Source organism: Plectrocnemia conspersa, unplaced genomic scaffold (assembly GCF_051122295.1).
Source record: "Plectrocnemia conspersa isolate PC_06_02 unplaced genomic scaffold, ASM5112229v1 ptg000003l, whole genome shotgun sequence".
NCBI classification, from domain to species: Eukaryota; Metazoa; Arthropoda; class Insecta; order Trichoptera; family Polycentropodidae; genus Plectrocnemia; species Plectrocnemia conspersa.
In genome coordinates, this window is record NW_028277167.1 from 1098836 (window position 1) to 1121948 (window position 23113).

The 23113-nt window shown below is 32.3% G+C and overlaps 1 protein-coding gene across 28 annotated transcripts in view; it reads left to right on the forward strand.

Moving 5' to 3' along the window:
- pyd (zonula occludens-like protein polychaetoid) overlaps nucleotides 1–14581 on the forward strand; it is a 72641-nt gene extending 58060 nt beyond the window's left edge. For 21 of the 28 annotated variants that reach the window (XM_088183576.1, XM_088183577.1, XM_088183572.1 and 18 more), the window contains 12 exons: nucleotides 3631–3864; nucleotides 4175–4358; nucleotides 5143–5252; nucleotides 5321–5482; nucleotides 5556–5686; nucleotides 5755–6015; nucleotides 6736–6916; nucleotides 6985–7200; nucleotides 8279–8378; nucleotides 8565–8640; nucleotides 9173–11532; nucleotides 13646–14581. In XM_088183576.1, the coding sequence (XP_088039702.1) occupies nucleotides 3631–3864; nucleotides 4175–4358; nucleotides 5143–5252; nucleotides 5321–5482; nucleotides 5556–5686; nucleotides 5755–6015; nucleotides 6736–6916; nucleotides 6985–7200; nucleotides 8279–8378; nucleotides 8565–8640; nucleotides 9173–11532; nucleotides 13646–13863 (4233 nt within the window). In that variant the 3' untranslated portion in view covers nucleotides 13864–14581. The remainder of the gene's footprint in view (nucleotides 1–3630; nucleotides 3865–4174; nucleotides 4359–5142; nucleotides 5253–5320; nucleotides 5483–5555; nucleotides 5687–5754; nucleotides 6016–6735; nucleotides 6917–6984; nucleotides 7201–8278; nucleotides 8379–8564; nucleotides 8641–9172; nucleotides 11533–13645) is intronic. The other 7 variants (XM_088183571.1, XM_088183573.1, XM_088183575.1 and 4 more) reach the window with 7 other exon arrangements.
- Nucleotides 14582–23113: the final 8532 nt, after the last annotated feature.

A 23113-nucleotide genomic window follows, 5' to 3' on the forward strand; every position in this document is an offset into this window, starting at 1 on the left:
TGCAGGCAATTTTTTTATAAAAAAATATAGCACAAAAAAGCGCATTAAATCTAAATTTATGACTGGTGGGCTATTTCGTCTTTTATAAATTTCGTAAGAATAATTTTTAAACGCGAAAGCATAATGCACGAATATACACGTACATAGGGAAACTTGCACACACATTAGGTTTTAAAACTTCCGCAGGAAATAAGTAGTTAAGGGAAGTAAATATAACTAAATTATAAATAAATAAAATATTGCTAATATCATTACTAAAGTCCTTTCTGCTGAGATCAATACCAAAAAATGATAATGTCGAAGTTTCGACCAATTCAATAGTTGTCTATACATTTTATTCAAGAAGTAAAAGAATTTATGTATATTCCAATTTCAATATCTATCAATATAATAACTAACGGGTCATTGCGTTATAACTAACAAATCTATTTTTGTCTGGTTTTAGCGCTTTGAAATGGTGTCGGACATATATTTCCCACAGACGTACACAGCACCCACCACTCCCATGCAAACGTCCTCAAAGAGATACTCCCAATACCCCCAATGCTCCCCGCAATGTTCCCAATGTTTGTACAATAACAACATTAGACTGAAAAGGTATAACGCTAACTCCATGTATCAGTTCAATTCTTATAACCAACCCACACCTAACGCTTGCTTTCGTGCTAAAAACTATAACAATCGGGTGTGTACTAACAATCCTTACGACAGCGGCTTGTGTCAATTATTCAACGACAATAATTTATATCAAGCTCAGCCGTATAGGCCTCAGAGCGTGATGGATGTACCCATCGTGAGGAATTACAGTTATCCGCAAAGACCGTCATCGGTGATGCCCGTTTTGAACGATGATCGAACCATGGAAAATACTCCAAAAGTTTGTAGCGTCGAAGGCTGCGCTTGCAATGCAAAACCTAAAGTCGAAGATAAAATTGTGGTTAAATCCGATCGTCGCTCTTCAAGCGAACCTCCACAGTTTATTAGCCATAGTAATATATCTTCGGTTCGTTCAATAATCACAGATAACAATAACGACGATATGGAAAACAACAATAATTTACGACCTATTGTTAGCTCCGATCCGAACATAAGTAAATCTGTCGGTCCCGTTATTGAACAATATTTAGGTTATGTATGAAAGCAATTTAACAAAATGTGCTCAATTTTTTATTTTGTAGGTCATAATGTGTATGTTATAGTTATTAATAAATATTCTAAAAATTTAATAAACACAGATTTAATAATAATACAAAGAAAGCTTTTCGTACTATTACCTGCGTTTGTGAATATGAGGAAGACTAGACATAATGTTTTTTAGAAAAAATACAAAATTTTTACATTAAAATATAAAATAATTTGTATTATTGTTTATGTAAATATTTTTTATGATATTTTAAATTGATTTAGAGGCGATAGTTAAAATGGTATATTAATTTAGTTTCAGGTTAATTCCTGAAATAATTTGTCTGAACTTAAGGTTACCAGACGTCCTCCTTTAAGGAGAATTGTCGTCATTTGTCCTTGAACAAAAATATCCAAAAACACATTTTTTTTGAGCTAGTTTTGAGTGGATTATGAACAAAAAAATTCCCAAATGGCCTTTTCTAGCTCTCAGAAATTTGTACTCAAATAAAAATTTTCGCGATAGCTTTTAAACAAAAATTCCAAATGACCTTTTTATAGCTCTGCAACAATACTCACCTTTTTATTTTTATTGTCCTATTTTGATATTTTCAAAATCTGGCCACCATACTTAACTAGATTAAAACTACGACATCTTTCCTTCATAATCATGGGCTTACAACTGTTATTAGAATTGAAAAAAATAATAAATAATATACTTGTGAATAATTTTTCACAAATTTTTTTTTTTATAGAAATTAAAAAAAGTGTTTATGCGCAACTATAATATATTTTTCAACTTTTTTGAAAATTGTTGTCACTGTTTCTAGGCATTAAATATATGCAAAAGTCTCTTAATCGTCTTTTTTGATATTAAATGATGCATCAACGACTTTTAAGAATATCAATATATAAATAACGCATATATGCGTCAACGGCTCTTAACAGTATTACGTCATCAATCTGCGTTAGAAATGTTATTGTGTCATGAAAAACGTGATATTTGAAAGTAATAATTTCTTATACTTACGTATGAGGATAATATAGATTTACTACTAAAATAAAATAAAATAATTTTATCATTTTTATCAATAGGTAAATAAATTCAGCTAATATTAAAACCATTAATATAATATTTATTATTTTTAATTTAATACTACTAAATTGCTTAAAATTATTATAAATTATTTACAAAATGCTTTAAATAAAATATTTATTTGCATAATTATTATATTATAATTGTTAATTAATTATGCCTTATAATAGTCACGTAATATCTATTTTTGCCACAAAGATAACATTGATTTTTTTGTACAGAATTAAATTTTAAAGATATTTATTCAGTATTTTTTTTACAAAAAGTATTTTGGTGATGTATATTTTTTATTATTTATTATAGTTGATTTTATTGTTTTTTACAGCTATATTTTATTTTTTTGCCACAAAATAAATATAAATCATTGACCATTTTACTAAATAGTAATTTATATTAATATGTAAATATATAATCGATTATATAAAAAGCAGAAAATGTAAAATCTACTGTATAAAAAAAACTACATTTCATAAAAAACTGCATGATTTTACATTAATTATAAATCAGGTTATTGATTGCAAAAAAATGTATTATAATTTAATACCAGCGAAAGTAATTTAAACTATAACAATACGTCACTAAAATAACAAAATACTTTACATATTGAAAATTTCAGTTTTTCTTATTCAAAAATCCATAATTATAATCCTGTATCATAATATTAGAAAATATCTTAAAATAAGGCCTTTAAAACTAACAGCAGTTGAAATTTTGTGATAAAAATCTTGTTCTATGAGTGTTATTGTTTTTATATATATAATGTATATAATCATTAAATTTATAATTCTTTAATATTAGAATACATATTATACATATATTGCATTGTAAGTATATAAAAGCATAATATATGCATACAAATTTATTTATTAAAATTTGTAGATTTTACTTAAGCATATCATTTTTTTATTATTTTAACCTTTTGGTTGCCGAAATCCAATATATTAACTTTTCTACTTTGGAAAGAATTGACAGATATAACGCTATAATTAAAACATATTGATTCATTTTTAACGGGCTTTTAGGATAATAATAACTTTTTCAAAAATATATTTTTTTATTGTGTTATACATTGATATTTATGTAGTAATCCCAAATGACTCGGCAATTGAAGGGTTAATTATAGCTTTTATTTTTACTTACATCTCAAAGAAAAGTTTGTGCTTATTTATTTTGATAAAATGTTGAGTTTGAAAATCTTAAAATATATTTTGAAATGATTAACCTCTTTTATTTAATTCATAATGGAAAAGCTTTCTTTGTAACGTTCTTGTCATGTCATATTTGTTTCTACGTTCATATATCATTGTCTGTGTTTGTTCGTTTAATTTTCCGAAACGTTTGTTTTTAATATCGCTTGACTACCTATATCATGCGTATTGGTATCTGTTTCTGCCACGCCTCGACACCTCTAGCGCTCGGAGCCCCTCTCCGATGACTTCCTATTCCCGATGTGCTCGACGAACGAGTCGCGGCTCTCGTATGCGTCCAGCCCCGAGAGCGACGCCGAAGCAGGGGGCGCAGAGGCGCGCGCCGGGCCCCGTCTCATGCGTGCTTCCTCGGACCCCTCAGTGGCTACTACTCAAGACAACCTCGACAGGGATAATCTCACGCTCAATGACATGGTGCCACCACCGCCTCCGTACACGGTCAGTAATTACACATTAGGTTAATTATTTTCTTATACACATACATATATATATATATATATATATATATACAATCCGCATGTAATATGTTATTATATCCACATACAATATAAATAACCGTTTTTACATCGGTGAACGGTTTCAATCATTTTATATAACTTGGCTGTGAACATCGCAATATCGCTTTTTTAACTTGACATCGACATCTTCGAATAACTCATTATGTGTTGGAGATTGGTTTGTGATGTAAATGTTTAGATGTGTTATTAATACTTTAGTGTAATCTATTTTTTATGCCTTTTTTGTTTAGAGCGGATACGGCGATAGTAAATACGGTTTTTCATCGAACGGAGGCGGTCCTAGTTCGGGTCAAGGAGCTTCCAATCACAATCAAAGCACTTCGAGCATACCGGGAGAAACTGAAGCAGGTCCTTATAATAGAGCTCCTTTGCCGCATTCTCCGCCTCAGTCGCCACACGGACTTTACGGCCACGGTAATTATTTATGATTAGAATTACCTTCTGTTTTATTTACTATGAATCTATGTATATTTTTAGAACTATTTATACTAGAGCTGTTTATAAAAAAATCATAATATGCTTAATTTTATCGTTTTGATTAGATTTAAAATAAATTGGATCAAAGATCTAGTTAAAGAATAGGGAATTTAAATGACTACTTGAGCTGGATCTAGTCCGACAGTTGAAGACAAGCGGCTGTTATACTAAATTTCTTAATGGTTATCTCGGTCGATTCAGCGTAGCTCCGTTTGGTGCGAGTTTTGCTGAATTCTCGTTTATTTTAAATCGGAAGCAAAGTAATAGTTCTGAAAGAAGTGATTTAGTATGGCAGTGTTCTGGCTATACACCCTTGAGAATTGTTAGAAGTCTAACGACTCTTCTGGTCATCAAATATCGATGATTTTGGGTGGAACCAGACTCTTTGTTATTGCCTAATACAGTATTATTAGACTGAATAATAAGTTAGTTAGTATTTCATTAAATGACATGCATTTTTTGGCCAAATTCAAGGGGGGACGAAAGCGCCCCCTTCCCCCCAATGATGTCACTGTTAATAGACGAGTTTCCACAGCTTTTTTTTGCATAAATAAACATTATAAATTTATTTATATTCATACCTTAATTTTTCAAACAGCTCTAGTATTTAATCAAAAATCTTAAAAAATAAATTTTGATTAATCAATTCGGTTCTACAAACAAATATTTAGTAGCATTTTCATTGCAAAATGGAAATAAAAAAATAAATTTTTAATTTTAGTACCTGATTTACCTCCTCGAATAGATAGAGGCGTCAAACCACCCGGAGGCGTTTTACTTCCTGGACCGACACCTGGCCGGAATCCGCCCACTCTGAGACACCATAGTCAAGTTGGTTGAACTGAATATGTTTATAAGCATTTTATATCATTGTATACTAATAAATATATTTTGTACAGTCCAACAATCGTCCTAGTGCTCAAGAAAGATTATTCGGCACACCGCGAGCTTCAGATGCCGACGGCAGTGCGAATAACGGTGGAATGTTAAACGAACGTCAGAACGCGAACAATGGAAATGCTCAAGGATCGTTGGATAGGCATCGTCATCTCAATAACACTGTAATATATACTCTTACATATTTTATCATCATGTTTATAAGCTCATGTTTAAATATATAATTTATTTTATTAGAACTCATACGATAGTATGTCTTCGTACGATTCTTTCGCTCCAAATGGCCTCACGGCTACAACTCTTCAATTAGCCAATGCCCGACTCGGACCGAACGCTCCGGATGATTTGAAAGTCAATCCAAGACCAGAGTATGTTATATTTTTATAATACTCTGCTAGTCGTATAGTTGTGATTAATAAATATTTGTCATTTATAGGAGCAAATATGACGTTACGCCTTTGAGTACTCCGCAAAAACGGCTATCTGGCGGTGGCGGTTCAATGGATGTCGGACCTAATAACCTGTATAATAGCAGAGAAATTAACGGTGGACAAAATGGAGCTCCGAATCTTTACGGTAGCAGAGAAGGCGGCCCAGCGCTGGGATTATATAATTCACGAGACAGTGGTGGAACACAAAGAGCGCCGCCTTTGCAATCAAGACCACAGTTACCTGTATCGGATTATAATAAGTATAGGTACGTCAAAGATTTCATTATTTCTCAAAACATATTTGAACAGCAATCTGGATTCAAACAAAAACATTCCACTGAGACTGCATTACAAGTATTATAGTTATAAATGATTAGTTGTTAGCCGGTGATACAATCAAAATCATTGGTTTTAAGATAGTTTAATAATTATTTAAAAAAAAGAAAGCAAAAAATTAAAATAAATTATGCATATTCCAAATAGAAAATAATATCTCATGGTGTACCACAGGGTCTAAATTAGAACCATTGTTGTTTATATTATTTATTAATAATATAAATAATGATGTAAAAAATGTAAAATACATCTGTTTGCAGACGACACACTAATATATTGCATGCCTGATAATGTTAAAGAAGTTGTAGATAATTTAAATAATGAATTAAGTATAATAAAAATATGGTTAAAAAGTAATGTACTTAAACTAAATGAGAATAAAAGTAAATTAATGTTAAATGTTAATGTTAATGTTAACTGTTAATGTTAATTATAAAAATATATTAGATAATAATATAAAAATAGTTATAGATAACTCTATTTTAGAAATAGTTGATAATATAAAATATTTAGGAGTAATTGTAAATAAAAAAATTAATTTTGAGGAACATTGTAATTACATATTAAAAAAAAATAGTATGAAAATATGTTAAGTATAAACACAAATAAAAATACAATATTGCCCCATTTTAATTATTGTTTTTTTTCAGCAATAGAAACAGCACTGGACCAATCGAATACATTGGAAGCATTGGAAAAGCAGCTGGTGCTGGTGGTCCAGCTTTATATAAACCAGTTCCGCCGCCGAAACCAAAACATTATCGTCCTCCGATCAACGATAATCAACCGCCACCACCTCAACACACAAAGAGCTACAGTGTCGGAAATGGAGTAAGCATATTTGATTCTTATATAAATTTCTACTTGAGCTTAGATTCTAATTAATGTTTTATTAACAGCAGGGAATGGATATGGTGAACGGAAGGGGTAATCATCAGATGAACCAAAACCCAAACATCATGGGAAGCCCAACGAGTGGTCCTCCAAACGGCTATAATTATTCAAGCCCAGGAAGAGGAGGACCATGGCCGGGAGGAGTCGGTCATGCTCATTCTCATTCGCATCCAGGTTCAGGAACAGCTCCACCCTATCATCCGGCGCCGCATGCTCATCAGGTTTGACACCAAATTATATTTTTCCTTGTCAATATTTCAAATGTTTCTTTCACAATAAAATAAAATAATCATAAGTTGAAAAATGTCAGACTTAAATAAAATAATCAAAAGTGAGACGTAAATAAAATCTTGAGATCCACTATATTTACTTTATCAACAAAATAAAATTTACTGTGCAAAAGATTTGGGCCACCTGATTCAGTAACATTATTTAAAAAGTAAGATCATAGCATCTTGGGTTTTTATTACCAAACGAATTTTTTTCTTGTAAAACAATCAACACATATGAATCTTAATATTTTTTTGCATAAATCAGACGCTTTCTAACCACCACGCATCTTTTTAATCCAATTTTAGGCAGCTGCAGCTGCCTTCGTACAGTTGATAGACCAACTGTAGTCGGTTGTACTTTGGTAATAAAAACCCGAGATGCTATGATGTTATTATGCGAATAATGTTGTAGGATTAGGTGACCCAAAACATTTTCACAGTGTGTTCTTTGTTTTTGACCCACGACGCATTGGGAAAACCTGTTTGGTTATGATTTATTTTAAATAAATAAATTTTATTTTATTGTGAATCTTCTGTTGCAACATGACAGGCGTTAATCCAATGTGTCACAATGCAGTCAACGCAATCAACAACTACTAAGAAGTCTGAAAATTAGTGACATTTATTTTATTATTGTTAACTATTATTACAGTTTACAATCAAAATGCATGACATAGTTTGATTTTATTTTAAGTATTCATCCGTGAGATTAGGAAAATCTTAACTGTGATGATGGATTGGAATTATAATTATACTATAATCACTAATTCCGATTTAGAGTCTAAATTGGACCCTGGTCTTTCAAGTATTTATCAGATTAGTCACAAATTGCCTCTTAACGGAATTGGGAGCACATTTCTCAACATCCCCTTGCGTCGAATTCTCACATCCGAGCTCCAGGCGTGCGAGTATTTTTGTTTATATATAGTATAGAACTTTAATCCATTAGGAATATAGATAAAAACGGATTTTTCCTTTCGTTTCACTGATTTTCCTTTTTATTTATAAGCTACATTTTTTATTTCAGCAAAGTATGTATGGTGGAAATCCACCTCAAGCCCCACCTTATAATGGACCTCCGAATCATCTCCGAGGTCCTCCGCATACCACAAGTCCCAACGTAATTGGTAAATATATTTTTTCATCACATTTAGGCGAGAGTGTTGTATTCTTGTATAATAATATCCAAAGCAACGATGGATGTATTTTGATTGATATAATAGTAATAGACAAATGTCCTAAAGTACAACACTCTCGCCTACAATGAAATTGTAACATTCAAAATGTGTAAATGATATTCTAAACTTTGATAGATTTAGCTGGAAGCCGTGAACAACGAGGATCTGCCTTTGAACTGTATCGAAAGCCTCAACATATGCATAATATTAGGTGAGTTTATTACAAATATCAGTTACCAAAAGAAATATAATATATATTGTTAAGTTCTCAAGTGGATTTTGAATTATTTAATATTATATGAATCCACTGAAACTTGATAATCGTTGCATGCTTTAATAATGTAAAGTCTCTTTGCTCTAACATGCAAACACTCATTGCTTAAAACAACTAACATGTATTTCGGGACCTCGTTAGTAGCGCTCGTTGTATAATAAGGTTCCGGTGTTGTCTATTACACTTCACATATATGTATATTCTAATAATCACTGGTTAAACGTTTCAAAAAAAATAAAATGAAAGTTTGCTTCACCTGGTGGTTTTATCGTACAATAGTCGTGCACATTTTATTTTTATCGAGCGGGTTTTGGCTGATGTGTCTGCATCTTAGTGCATTTGAACTAATTTTATCATTATAATGATGAAAGAACTTTTGAAACGTATGAGATGTATTAACAAAGTTCTTTCATCATATGAACAAATGCAAGTTATGTTAATGTTTGCATTTTCCATTTGAACACAATAGCCCCACGAATGAGAATGTGGATAACGAAGCGAACAAAACGCCAAAGACACGCAAAAAGTTGTCTAAGAAATCGTCATTCCTCAAAAGCATAACATTGGATCTGTTTAGATCTAAAACGTCAAAGAAAGTGTCGAAGCATCATTCTTTGTGCGAGCGCGACCTCGAACGGAAAGACTTTGATTATGTACCCGCTGATCGGAATCTGTCTAGTACCGTCGGGAAATCGCGCGGACTTTTCCGTAGCAATTCCACTTGCGACAAGAAGCCGCTGAAGCCGATATTGAAACGTCAGGCGTCTTTTTGCGAAAACACTGCCGCTGCCGATCTACGTTCGGCTCCCACTCCAGATTTTAGACCCACTATATCCCTTGGAAACACTAGAAGACGGCAAAATTCTATGTGCGAGATGGAAACGGAACCGAAAGTAATGCCTCTATTGCGTCGACAAAATTCTTTAATCGAATATGGACGACAGTCTTATAAACATTTCAATATGATCACGACAATAGATCCGATCTATCAGCGAAGACTGGATGTGAAACACGAGCCGTTTTATCCGCAATCCGTTGATCCCATCTATCAATGTAGAAACGCTGTAGCTAAACCGGAAAGAACTTACGCGACTAAATATAACGATAGCGATGTCTATCAGTCTTCTAGAAGAGATGTTTTGATGAGACAAACTCAATGTCCGTACGCTTCGAGGCAAGAAGTGATCAATCAGCAGAATTGTATATACGATTACAATAACGTAACGGTTCATTCGGTAGAGAATCCGTATGCGACGAAACAAGAAGTTCAACAGCATAACGAGAGCGCTCGACAGAGAATGTTGGAAAGTCCTTATGGATCTATCGGTAGTAGACGAATAGAATCAACGTACGGTACAAGAGAAGAGGTTGTGAAACTCAAGAGTGGTTCTCCTAGTCCTTATGCGACGAAAGAAGAAATGTTGAGGCAGCGAAATGAAAGTCCATATGCGACTAAAAGCGATATGTTAAAACAAAGGATGAACATAGAGAGTCCTTATGCTTCTAGAGATGAAATGAAACATAAGATAAGCGCGGAAGGTCCTTATGCTTCTAGAGATGAAATGAATCAAAAGATGAACTTAGAAAGTCCTTATGCTTCTAGAGACGAAATGAAGAATCAACGGGAAGGTTTGTATAAAACTAAAGAAGAGCTTCTAATACAAAGAATGTATTCGGATAATCAGAATCTATCTCATGAAAATGAAATGGACCATATAAGGAATATTAAAAATGATTTAGACATAATCTACGATAGGCCCAGAAAGTTACAGAATTTAGAGAGTCCGTATGCTACTAGAACTGAAGTAGCTTCTAGTAGCGATTGCGTTTGTACTTGTGAAAATATATCGTCATCGGTGCAGCAGCCTTGCGATAGTTTCACTAAACACGAGAGTACTTATGTTACCAAACAAGAGATACTCAATCAAAAAGCAGCTCTTTATGCAAGTAGAGAGTTGAAGAACTTGAACATAACGCAAGATGAAAAGTTGGAGATAATTAAGCAGCGGAATCTAGCGAAGAAAGAGAAGATATATCAGTCGAAGTTAGAAGCTCAAAACAGTTTTAACGAACCGATTTATGTATCGAAGCGAAGCATGAAAGATACTGTGATATATGAATCTCAACAGGAAACGAAGGAAGTTAGTTCTCCGTCTAAAAGAGATTCAGATAGAAATAGTCCGTATGATTTAAGCGACATCGCTCATCTGTCGAGGCGCGAATCATTATACCAGAGTAAGCAAGAAGCGATAGAGCATCTAGAAATCGACTTCAATTCTTTGAGACTGAATCAACCTAGAACCGATCAGGAAAAATCTAAAATCGCGTTAGAGAAAAGCATATTGAAAGGAGAGCCTCTGTATCAATCTCGCTTACCGAACAAATTTAACTCGGGCACTTCGATGGAAACGCATTACGAATCCGAATGCAGCATGCAGTTCGAGAGTAAACCTCAAAGCACTCCTTACGCATCGCAAGATGTCCAAGACGACACGCTGCCTCTATTCAAATGCAATAATAAATCTGGTAGATTCGACGATAGCGAAGATTTTAATAATACAACTGTAGTGGCCGGACCACTGTTTAATTTAGACATGGATGTCTTGGCTGTCGGACAGAAGGGAAAAGTTGGAGGTCCGGACGGTCCTTGCACCACTTGGGGTATTTTCGATAATGAAGGCGGCGTTCTGGAAGACCGAGCTTGGGGAGTGTCGTTGATTATTCCGCCCGACGCCATCCTGCCCGGCGTGAAGCAGAAAATATACTTTACCGTCAACGATCCGAGACTAAGCAGTACCGTGGGTGGCCCGCCGATTGATATGGACAAGGGTAAATAACCATTATACATCAGCACCCAAAATTGCACGATTTTCCTTATTTGAACACGGAGTTTCGTAGTAGAGCATGGTATTTAGACGAAAGCGTTGAAGAGGCACTCGGATTTTATCGTAGTCGTATTGTTTGTATTATATCTAGTTGCATGAGTATTTTGTATTGTAGTTCTTGTAAACACGCTTAGTATATGTAATGCACTTCTATATATGACACATTACAAAATTGTGATATTTTGTAATGTGTCATTTTCTATTTTCTATTACTATTATGTATGTATGTTGTTTAATTAGTGTGGTATGTTATTTATTATAAGTTTATAGTTAAGGCATTCTATTTTTTTATTTTTTTTAATGGTCTCACTTCTCTCAGATTGCTTTAACTATAATATTATAATATAATTACATTTTAGGTATATGGATTGTTTTTTTAATTAGCATTGCGTATTTTATATACTGTACAATTTCTCCAATCCCTCCATTGTACATCAATATATTTGCCACAAAGATAAGATAACTCGATTTATATGTAAAATTACACTATAAAATAATATTTTATTTTTAAAATAGTAATTATAGACTATCATGAATAGTATATTTTAATCTCATTTAAATCTTTTTGGGTTCTAAATATGACTATATTACATATCAATGGCTTAAAGTATAAATCTGCTATCTCCACTTTTGGGTAAAAATGACTTAACAATGTCATATTGTACCTTTAATCGAAATACACATGCACAAAAAATCTCCAATTAAACAATTAAAGTTAAGATATATTTTTATTTTTCTATTTTTAAGTTGTCTATTTAGTTTTTTGTTTCTCCTGTAAAGTTGTCAAATTTGGAGTTAGCCATCGATATATAAAATGCTATTTTTACTTAATATATAAATCGAGGTATTTTATATTTGATCCAAAAAAGTATTTTGTGTCATTTGAAACGCCTAATTTTCTACTCAATCTAAATTCCGATTATCTTGTTTTTGGTATAAATAGATTATTATTATTTTTCACTATACTGGGAAATATTACCAATACAGTCTATTCCGCTTAATCGGGACACATTTTGTCCCAAATAAGCGAAGTTTAAGGTATAATTAAAAAATAATATGTAATTATTAAGTATACATATAAATATGAAAAAATAAAATAATAATACTAATTAAAAAATATGTTGAAAAAGCAATTATAATAACAGTCGTCAAAAAAGTAATGTACATAATATATTTAAACTATAACAAAAATATTTCTGCAAGAATTTTTGGCGACGGATGGTGACGGGTGGCAATTAGACACAGATTGAGCCGCTGCATTAGTATTTTTATTGAAGTTATATGATATTACATGTTTAATATGTAAAAATCGATGAACAGTGCACGAGGCCGCACCGGCCGTGCGAATCTGCCAAAGTCACGAAGAGAATGTGCCTATCATCAGTATCGCATAATAAGTACATAAATGCGTCATAAAATTCATCAATTGTGTTTAGGGACTTCATTTCAGCTTTTTACAGATGGGGAGGGGGGGGGGGGAATTTGGACAGTGGTTGTTTTTTGATATTTCTATTTCATTAATTTTCTGGCTAAATTTAAAGTTGGCCCTGTCAAAAGTAATTTCCTACTTGCATAAAATAACGCTGTAAATCCAGTGATACATTTTTTTGCATCCTGGTTAATCACAAGAACAAGGGGATATTCATTATTACTGTTGTTGTCTTCACTTACTGTTTGATGCTTTGAATTAATGATTTTAAAAATTAAAAATTGCATCTACATAGTTTTTATTTTCATTGTAATATGCTAAATTGTCATCTATTGTCAAAAATTCCGGAATTTAAATTTACTGTCCTAATTAAACCCAACTGTCCTGATAAACCAGTGGTCCAATTAAGCGGAATCGACTGTTTACCGATTATTGTCAGATTTACACAAGAGTCTTAAATTGTTAATAAAAAAAATCAATTCTAGATAACTGAATGTCACATTAAATTAGATCTAAAGATGTAAATAGTATCAAAGTTAATGCTTTCAAATATGCTATGCATGATGAGTGTTTATAATATCGATGTCAATAATAAAAATATATTTATAATGTAATTTTCTTTTTATAGGTGAAGCTCTATTGTCTCCAGTGGTTATGTGCGGTCCCCAAGGACTGGGTTTCGCGAGACCGGTGACGCTTCGGCTGCCTCATTGCGCTAACACGCTACCTTCCCTCGGTTTGACCCTCAACGCCACAGATACGGAGCCAGCGCCGTCTTGGGACAACATCCTCCTGCCGGCTACCACCACCCTCAACACCGTGGCGGTGAAAGTCGATCACTTTTGACGACGCATACTTGTGTTATTTTTAAGAGTTACCCGCCATACTCAGATGATAGCCTACAAACGTTGCGCATTTATGTTTTATTTATTTTAGTACAAAATTTTTTTGGATCTTTTGTTAGTACTTATATTTTTTTACTCGGAAGACTGCCACCTTTTTTATAATAAAATAACAAGCTGTTATCAATGTGCCTTAAAATATTGAGACGAACTGGACCATCGTTTATATTATATGATAAATATAATCTTTGTATATTTAATGTGATATTTTTTACAATTGTATTAACAGTGTATATCATCATCGAGAGATGAGTGAAATATTATAGTGATAGTTACTCGTAAGCAAAGACTGGTGATTATCATTTGATCTGATTCTGAAAATGTTTTTTTTATTAAATAGATTATATATTATTATTATTGATGACATAAATCATGTATATAAATTAATATTATATATAAATAAATGAGGCCTTATTTTATATACTGATATAAAACGTTTGTAAAATCAAGTTAGGTATTTTGATAAGCAGATGGTATATGTTATAGTTATCATTTTTATTTTGTAAACATGTATATTGTTAAAAAAACTATTGTTTATTTTTGTGTATATATGTAATCATTCAAAATCACCATTAATGTATAAGAATATGTCGAGCGGTATTCTTGCATACCAACATATTTTATATGACATTTATTGATTAAATAAAATTTATTTTATTCAACATCTCTTTTCTAATTTAAAGGAAAAGAGAAAGGGTGACTTGCCAATGGAAGACTTGCTTTGGCTCCGAGAACCACCATTAGTCAATCATAGTTTAGATCATCCAGTGGAATTATATAATTACACACCACAGAAAGAGCTTACACTCTCGGATACAACGCTGGAGCTTCGTCCTTGACCGGTCGGAACAACTTTTAGTAGTAGCAATCTACTTCTTTCTATATTAAATCATCGTGATCTACCAATACGCTAGGGATAAATATTTTTTATAATAAAGAATGCTTATTTAACATTTTAGTATACAAAAAAAAACAATTAAAAATATAATTATGTAAAACAAATATTTCTGCAAGAATTTTTGCCGACGGATGGTGACAGGTGGCAATAGACACAGATTGAGCTACTGCAGTAGTATTTGTGTTGAAGGTATATGATGTTACATGTTAAATATATAAAAATGGATGAGCAGTGCACGAGGCCGCACCGGTCGTTGCTAAGAGAATGTGCTTATGTCAGGTCAATGTTATTAGAGCGCCGTATAGTAAAACTAATATTTATACATAAATGGGCCCTCACACATTCATCAATTGTAGTCTGTTGTGTTCAGGGACGTCATTTCAGTATTTTACAGAAGGGGGGGGGGGAGGGAAAGTTGGCTAGTCTGTGTTTTTTGCATTTTCTGACAAAATTCAAAGGGGGCTCTGTCAAAAGCAATAAAATCGTGCAGTCGCAGTAAAAACGCTTGGTTATCTAGCATTATTAATAATATATTTTATAACAATATTACGACTTATAAGTGAGAATCGAATGAAGCATATCTAAACCAACCATCAAATTATCCCTTCTCAGAAGTAAAAAATTCACGTCAAAAGCAATAAAATTGTGCCGACGCCGTTGCAGTGGAAACGCTCGAAAATGTAGTATTTTTTTAAAGTAATATTACTACTTATAATAAGTGAAAATCGAATGAGCAACATCTAAACCGAATTTTGACCAATAGGAGAGCGCAAAAATCAATTATCACTTCTCATAAGTCAAAAATTCACGTCAAAAGCAATAAAATCGTGTCGGCGACGTCGCAGTGGGAACGCTCGGTAACGAGCGTTCGCCAAAACCTACATCGATAGCGTCTAAAATTGAGGGTTTTACTAAATCTAATCCCATTTGGTATGATACTTGGCATTTAGCCAGTGGCGTAGCTATGAGGGGGGGGGGGGGCCGCCCCGGGCGGCACTTGCTTGGGGGCGGCATATTCGCGATGGAACCGTCTAGTGTGGTTCTTAACCCTGAACGCACTAAAACATACGTAAATCCACGAATAACAAGAGCTTAATAATAACCAATTTATTATTTTAAGAAATGCTGATTTTATGACCCTGCAAAAAATGTATGGGGGGGGGGGCGGCAATTTTAAGGACCGCCCTGGGCGGCACATACCCTAGTTACGCTACTGCATTCTGTTCGAAAAGATATATGAGCCGTTGATTTAAAAAGTGGAGCAAGTCCATTTTGTTAAAAAAAAAGTTAGAGCTAATTTTCATTAAAAAGTATCTTAAAATTTTTGTTTTAAAATATCTCGTTACTAAATAACATCATTGATAGGACTATGCTAACAAATACTAAAATAATACTGAAATTATTGTTAATTTATAAAAAAAAGACTTATGGAACAACCTGATAAAACAACCTAGTAGTAATATATTATTTAGTGAAGTGTACAAGCTTACCACTAGTACGCGGTATGAATTAAAAGTTCCACGAGCATCAATATTAAATGTATATCATTACAATTCCCTACCAATCGATATTACGTTTCACATACGCTTATATCATGAAATATTCATCGCTTTCCCACTGCAGTTCATCCTCGTGTTCGTCCGTGTTTTATTAGGATTCCATTGAACACTCGCACGCAAATATTGGAAAGCCTGATCGCCGATGAAATATTGCGGTTCGTTCGCTTTCAAACGTTAAATTTAGACGCGCCGCCTGCGGTGACCATAATTTCCCAGCCAAACAAAGCTATTTTTTGTTTAGTTTTATATTTTTTAAAATACACACATACACCGTCCATAAATCATAGTCGAATTTCCCTAAGGTTGTTCGTGCGAGATCGTACATCACCCAAACGTCCCGTGGTCTCAAAATATGTCACGTGACGTGACGATAAATCACGAATAATTGTTTATTTTTGTGATAATATTCGTAAAAGGTAGACCGATATATTATCGAGTAGAAACCCTTGCGCAGCGAAAACCCTCGATTGAGACACTTTAATATCTAATAGTCCGATCAAAATTCAAGTGCATAGATCGTCGAATTTAATAACCAAGATAAAATAGGCGGTTTTCTCGTAAAATTAACAGTGTAAGATTACAATCTCCAAACAGCATTAATAATGTAATATGTGTTATGGCGTCCTAAACGTATATTAATATATAAGAAAATAGCAATATCATACTTGAAAATAAAGTACGTCGACGACAAAGGGTGTAGCACAAAAAGCAGACACACTACTCCATAAACAAATTCAAAAACATTGCCGTAAAATTAAAAAAAAAAAAATTCAAGGAAAAGCGGCGACGCTAAAAGCTAACGTCATATTCGATAAGAAAGCGATCTTCCATTAACACATAAAATTCCTACCTTATCAATGATAGAAAAGTCACCTACTGTCACTAATGAATTGAATACAAATATATGGAAAATCCATTAATTTATAAAAATTCATAATAAATTTGGACGTCAAACCTTAGTATTTTAATGTAATATCCTGATTCGATGGTGAAAAATTTGAGAATTGAAGTAATTACACCGCTTCAGAAAGCTATTCAGTTAAGCAGTATCTTCAGATTCAATCAAGAGCCAACGAGATATCCAGAAATACAACCAGCAACTATAAAACGTGCGTTTAATTTTTTATATGTAATTTAAAGCGAGCTCTAAAAGTTGAAAATAAATATTTAATAAAATTAAGATAATTAAATAAATGTAATATTTTACTGAAAAAAAAAGTTTGAGAACCACCCTACTGAATAAAATGGCATATGTTAATAATTATACAATCGTTGGATCTTTATTAAAAAAAAACGAGTAAAATGTCACTTTATTTTTACCAAATTTCACTATAAAAATTAATATTTATTACAAAAAAGCATTCAACATTGAAACAACTTTTTTTTTATCTATTTTTCTATATTAATATGACTTATTCTTAAATAAAATTTACTTTTCCATTTATCTACTTAATCATTATATCTTTTTTTTTATTATTGTAATTATTACAAAATATATTTCTAAATAAAATAGTCTTTATTCTATCAAAAAATCTGGTAAAGAAGACAACGAGATACCATTATACTTCACTTCTATTCGTTATCTTAGAAAACTTTTATATCACGCCATTCGAGACCCTCTTTTAAGTACAAGAAGTAAAATGTTAAAATTAAGCTTTATTCTTATTTTGATTTATATAGTATTTAAAAACGTGCATAAAACAAAGCACCAACGCTGAGGTACCTACCACAAATTGTAAAAAATAAAAAAAATCAAGGCGTATCCTTGGAAAATTTGGTTGCCGCAAAATTGTACAGTGTATATATTATATGCACATACATATACATATACAGTATATACATATATTTCACAATGTGTCAAAAACATTTTTAGCGAGGCGCTTGATGTTTTAATTTACGGGCTACCATTAAATGCACCATTCTCATATGCAAAAAAAGTAATTTTTGTACATAACGCCTGAACTTAAAATTTATGTTTTTTAATGAAAAATCTCATTTTTTCAAAATTTGGTATATCTCGAAAAGTTTTCAGATAAAATATAATTAATTATAATTCAGATTAAGATTTTCTAGTTTTATAATATTGGTATCTACTCTGAATCATCGCGTTGTAATAATCATAAACTAACGTAATTTAATCGTTAAAGATACATCAAGAAAGACATAAAACTAACGGACCTTATTATAAATAATATGCATTTAAGCGTACTGCTAAAAATGAGGTTTAACCACTTAAACGCCAGCAACTCACCGGTGAGTGTTACAAATTAATTAAATATTTACTTTTTTCCTTAATTATTATTAGTAAACGCGTGAAGAGAAATAACAGATGTTCACTAATCAGTCACTGGCATTTAAAGGGTTAAGAAAAATAGACCAGCGATATGACGCTAAACTCAATTTACGCTTTTTAAAAAAGTTATTTTCACAGCAACAATTATTTTGCAGAAACATACTAAAAATAGCATCGAGGCATAACCACGAGCAGGTAGCGAAATCTAAAAAAACCCGTAGTATATTTTATGCAAATATTAGAGCGCAGTACACCAAAAAGGGAGGAAACAATCCTATAATATAATAATAAAATCCCAGTAGCACCCAATTATAATATATAAACCATTTTTTTTCGCTAAAATAAAATAAAAGTCAATCCACGTGTAGTTCATTTTTTAAATAATAAAGGATAATAAGTTATGTTTGATTGTTGCATCTGAAAAAAAACTCCTGGGAAAATAATTTTATTTCAGTCAGTTTTTCAGCGAGAACAGTTGCTAGAATGGTTGAGCACATTGTGAGTAACATCAATAGCCAATTAAATAGCAATTTTTTTCGGCCTCATCCAGTATTTAATAATAAATAAAGATGAGCATACATAACTAGAAATAGAGACAATTTAATGATGTAAAAGAAAATGAGTACGGCTAGGGGAATATTGTATATGAATTTTTATAACAATATTCCTAGGACAATCCGAAAAAATAAAAATGTAGCGGATTTCCTGAATGAAATAAAAAAGAGACCTTCATTCACTAAGAAATAAATTATAATATGAAATTCTTTTTTTATATTCTGTTTTTTTTTTGTTGTATTATATTATATATGCGATATGTGTGTTTTGATTATATATATTTATTCTATATACAATTATCTATTTTGGCTTATTAAATTAATAAAATAAATAAATAAATTTAATGTTTTACTAGCAGGTACTTTGTGGGAAACATCTTTATCTATCATGTGTTATTGAACCAGTTATGTCAGTTTCACAACTATTTTTAAACATAAATAAAAGCCTATTATTATAACTTGCCCTACCATGCAACAGTTCGATGGCTCAGTCATGTCAAAATTTTAAAGAATTTAACCTTAAAATATAAGGAATAACAGTGTTAATGTATGATAAACTTTTTTTGAAGCTCATTTCCGAGTTTGAAATATATACAATTCACTAAATAAGTTTGCCAACCACTGCTTTAACGTATAGGGAATCTATTATACGATGTATAGTATAGAAGTAATATTCCTTTTTCGACGTGTAAGGAAAATTTTCCGGCAACTCCCGTTCCATAAAACAGTTACCGAGACATTAACGTTCACTCTAAATTTGTTTCCGTCCGAAAAAAATATAATACTCCTTTTCAAGAGGTTCATTTTTCACGCACATAGCCCATAAGGGCAGTTCGTTTAGAAAATCCCTTTTAAACGAAGTGACCGAAGCCGCGAGCGCCGTTAACAATTAGGCTGCGTTTATTGCGGCCGCTCGGCCACACTTCAATATCCATTAGGTCCTGGGAAAAGGTCCTGCGGTGAAATATTATACACCTACCTTATCTCGGCGCACATGTACCCAGACGCGTGATAACCCTTAGGAGGCAATTGAGGGTCGGGGGTGTACCGCATTAGTCATTTTAGATAATTGCTTCGGAGCGACGAGTAAGAAAGGCACTAGCAGTCATTAGGGGTGTGTCTTGGTGATATGGAAAATTTCGACACTGTAAGTAACTGCAATGTAAGGTATTAAAAGCGAAACGATCTGAAGAATAGATTTAGAATTTCGTAGTTCATTAAATTGGTAATGTAAAAACTTTTTTTTGATATATGAAAATCACGTTTATATATTATGGTTTTAAAGACCAATGCTGATAAAAGCAAAACATTGTTTTATTTCTACATAAGAAAAAAATTGCTTAAACGAAAGGTTAAACAAACAACGGCGGATGAGTGGTAAGGTTCTGTAATCCTTTAAGCATACAAGCTGGAATTAAATAAGGGCGTCAAGACTTCTTTTTTTATCTCCTTTATTTTTCAAATTCACATTGAGGGTAGAAAATAGTATAGCTATCGAGCAAACTATGTATCAGGTTGTTTAATAAGTTGCGTGCGGTTTTTGCGATTTATTGATATGTATGAAAATTATATAAATATACAAATAAAGTAATTATCTCCTAAATTTTCTGTTTAATTTTTCGCAGATAAAACAGTTACTTCTTTATATGAAGTAGTTTCCAAGCTAGTTCTGCATTTCAATGGGACTAAATCAGTACTAAATTTGTAAGTCAATCAGACATTAAGAATACCTACAAATAAGTATTACCCACCAGACTGGAAGTCTAGGAATCAGTAACATCTATATAATTAATTATACATTATATATATATATATATATATATATATATATATATATATATATATATATATATATATATATATATTATAATTTAAAATATATCACATTGTAGCTGGAGTCAATTTTTAAAACTATTTCATTTTTTTAAATATAAATTCAAGTATGCTGCAAGGAACTGAACCCGTGGCCTCTGAGTTACCAGTCTAGACCTTGTCATAATCTTTGCATTAGTTTATTTTATTTAAGATAAAATATTTTGTTATTAAATAATATTGTATAACAATTGAGGTCGTTCATGTTCTGTTTGTATATTTATTATAATTTTGCGTTCATTGATTTTAGATAAAATAGGAAGCTCATGTCTTTCTATTTATGATACATATATGTTGCGGAATTTTGCGGTTTTTATCACATTGGATACCGTTGTACCTACAAATGCGGCTGAGCAAAAGTTAGAACCTAAACCTATTAAACCATCATAACTTTTTAATTAGTTAAACTTTAAACGTCAAATTTAATTTTTTTTTATATTCATAATGATAAAATCAGTGAACGTTAGACTGTAGAGTAATAAATAAAAAAAAACACTAAATATATGTATGTATTTTATAAATAAAAACAATATAGATTATTATAAAATGTTTGAAAGGAAGCAGAGTTGGACTGAAGAATTTATAAAATTTATAAATAAATAATGCCTTGAAAACACATTTAACATTCCGATGGTAACGAATCGATCAAAGTCGTTTGGGGAATACTTTTTTATTGCTAGAATAAATTACCAGTTCACTAAAGCGACTTACAAAATACAAATGACCACTCTCTCTTAATCAAGAAAAAAATATAACGACATCACAACTAACATTCTTACAGAATTGTTGATTATGGTCAGAGCGGGAGATCACCATCAGACAATATAAAATAATAAAGAGTACTTAAAATAAGCTATATCCTTTTTATAGCTTCCATTCTTATAATTACATTTAAAGTTCGAGTACCTTGAACACTGATATGTATGTTCAAGTTGGGATTGCCAGGGTCTCAGTATTTATATTCATGGCCGCTCCATGACATATTTTGTGGTCCGCCCCTTTTAAGTGGTACAACGAATTATAAAGAGTGGCGAATTTCTTTGAAATAAATTTCTGTTGGCCGATAAGGTAGATTAGAAACGGTTGTGCGCGCTATCTATTCTCAAGGCGATAAATTTATTTATGGCGCGTAAATAAATTAAGTCTGTTTTGATACTTTATATTATTGTTATTGTGGATAATTTGTTTCATTAATTTGATTTTCTAAATAAAATTACAATTTTTAAGAAATTTATGTTAATTTTGTTGCTTGGAAAAATTATAAATACCGATTAGGAAAATCTAAGAAAACCCAATTGATTTGATATTACTAACCCAATCTAAACACTTGTAAAAGCGTGAAAATCCTATTAAAAAAGAGTCTCAAGTCATCAAGAATTTCGTTTCCAAACTTGACCCCCAGAACGATTCACGCGCCAGGGGAACAGCCTCCCTTGTAAGTGTCGGGGGTGAAAAACGCCCTGCTCGTTACGCTACGATGCGGAAGCTGTTGCTCTCACCTCGTCCCACCTGCGGGCCGATAACACAACACATTCGGCTTATCTCTGGGACCATTTAAGCTGCCACACATGGTTCCATTTGCTTTTACAACGCCAGCCCGTGTGGGTACATACCTACGTATATACGATACCCAGGCGGCTAAATTGCGTTATGCTAATTATCGCGGATGTCAGGCTTATGGCACTCATCAACGTTTTGGCTAAGGGATGTTATGGGCTTATCTCAGCGTGGACAAAGTTACTGCATATTAATATGTTTTGCGATGTGCGTAATCTTGTTTTGTGACGGTACTGTTACAAACTCCCGGGATTGTTATTTGAACAATTAATTAAAGCACTATATCAGAGACTAGTAAACTTTTCAAGACTGCGGTCTAGTCGGTAATTGTTTTATTAAATGAGTACTGTATATTAAAATACTAGGACTGACTCAGTAGAATGCGGGATAAGTCTTAAGTATTGTAAAATATGTAGAAATACGGAATAAAATGTTTCGTTGGTCCTTCAAGCCTAATGTCT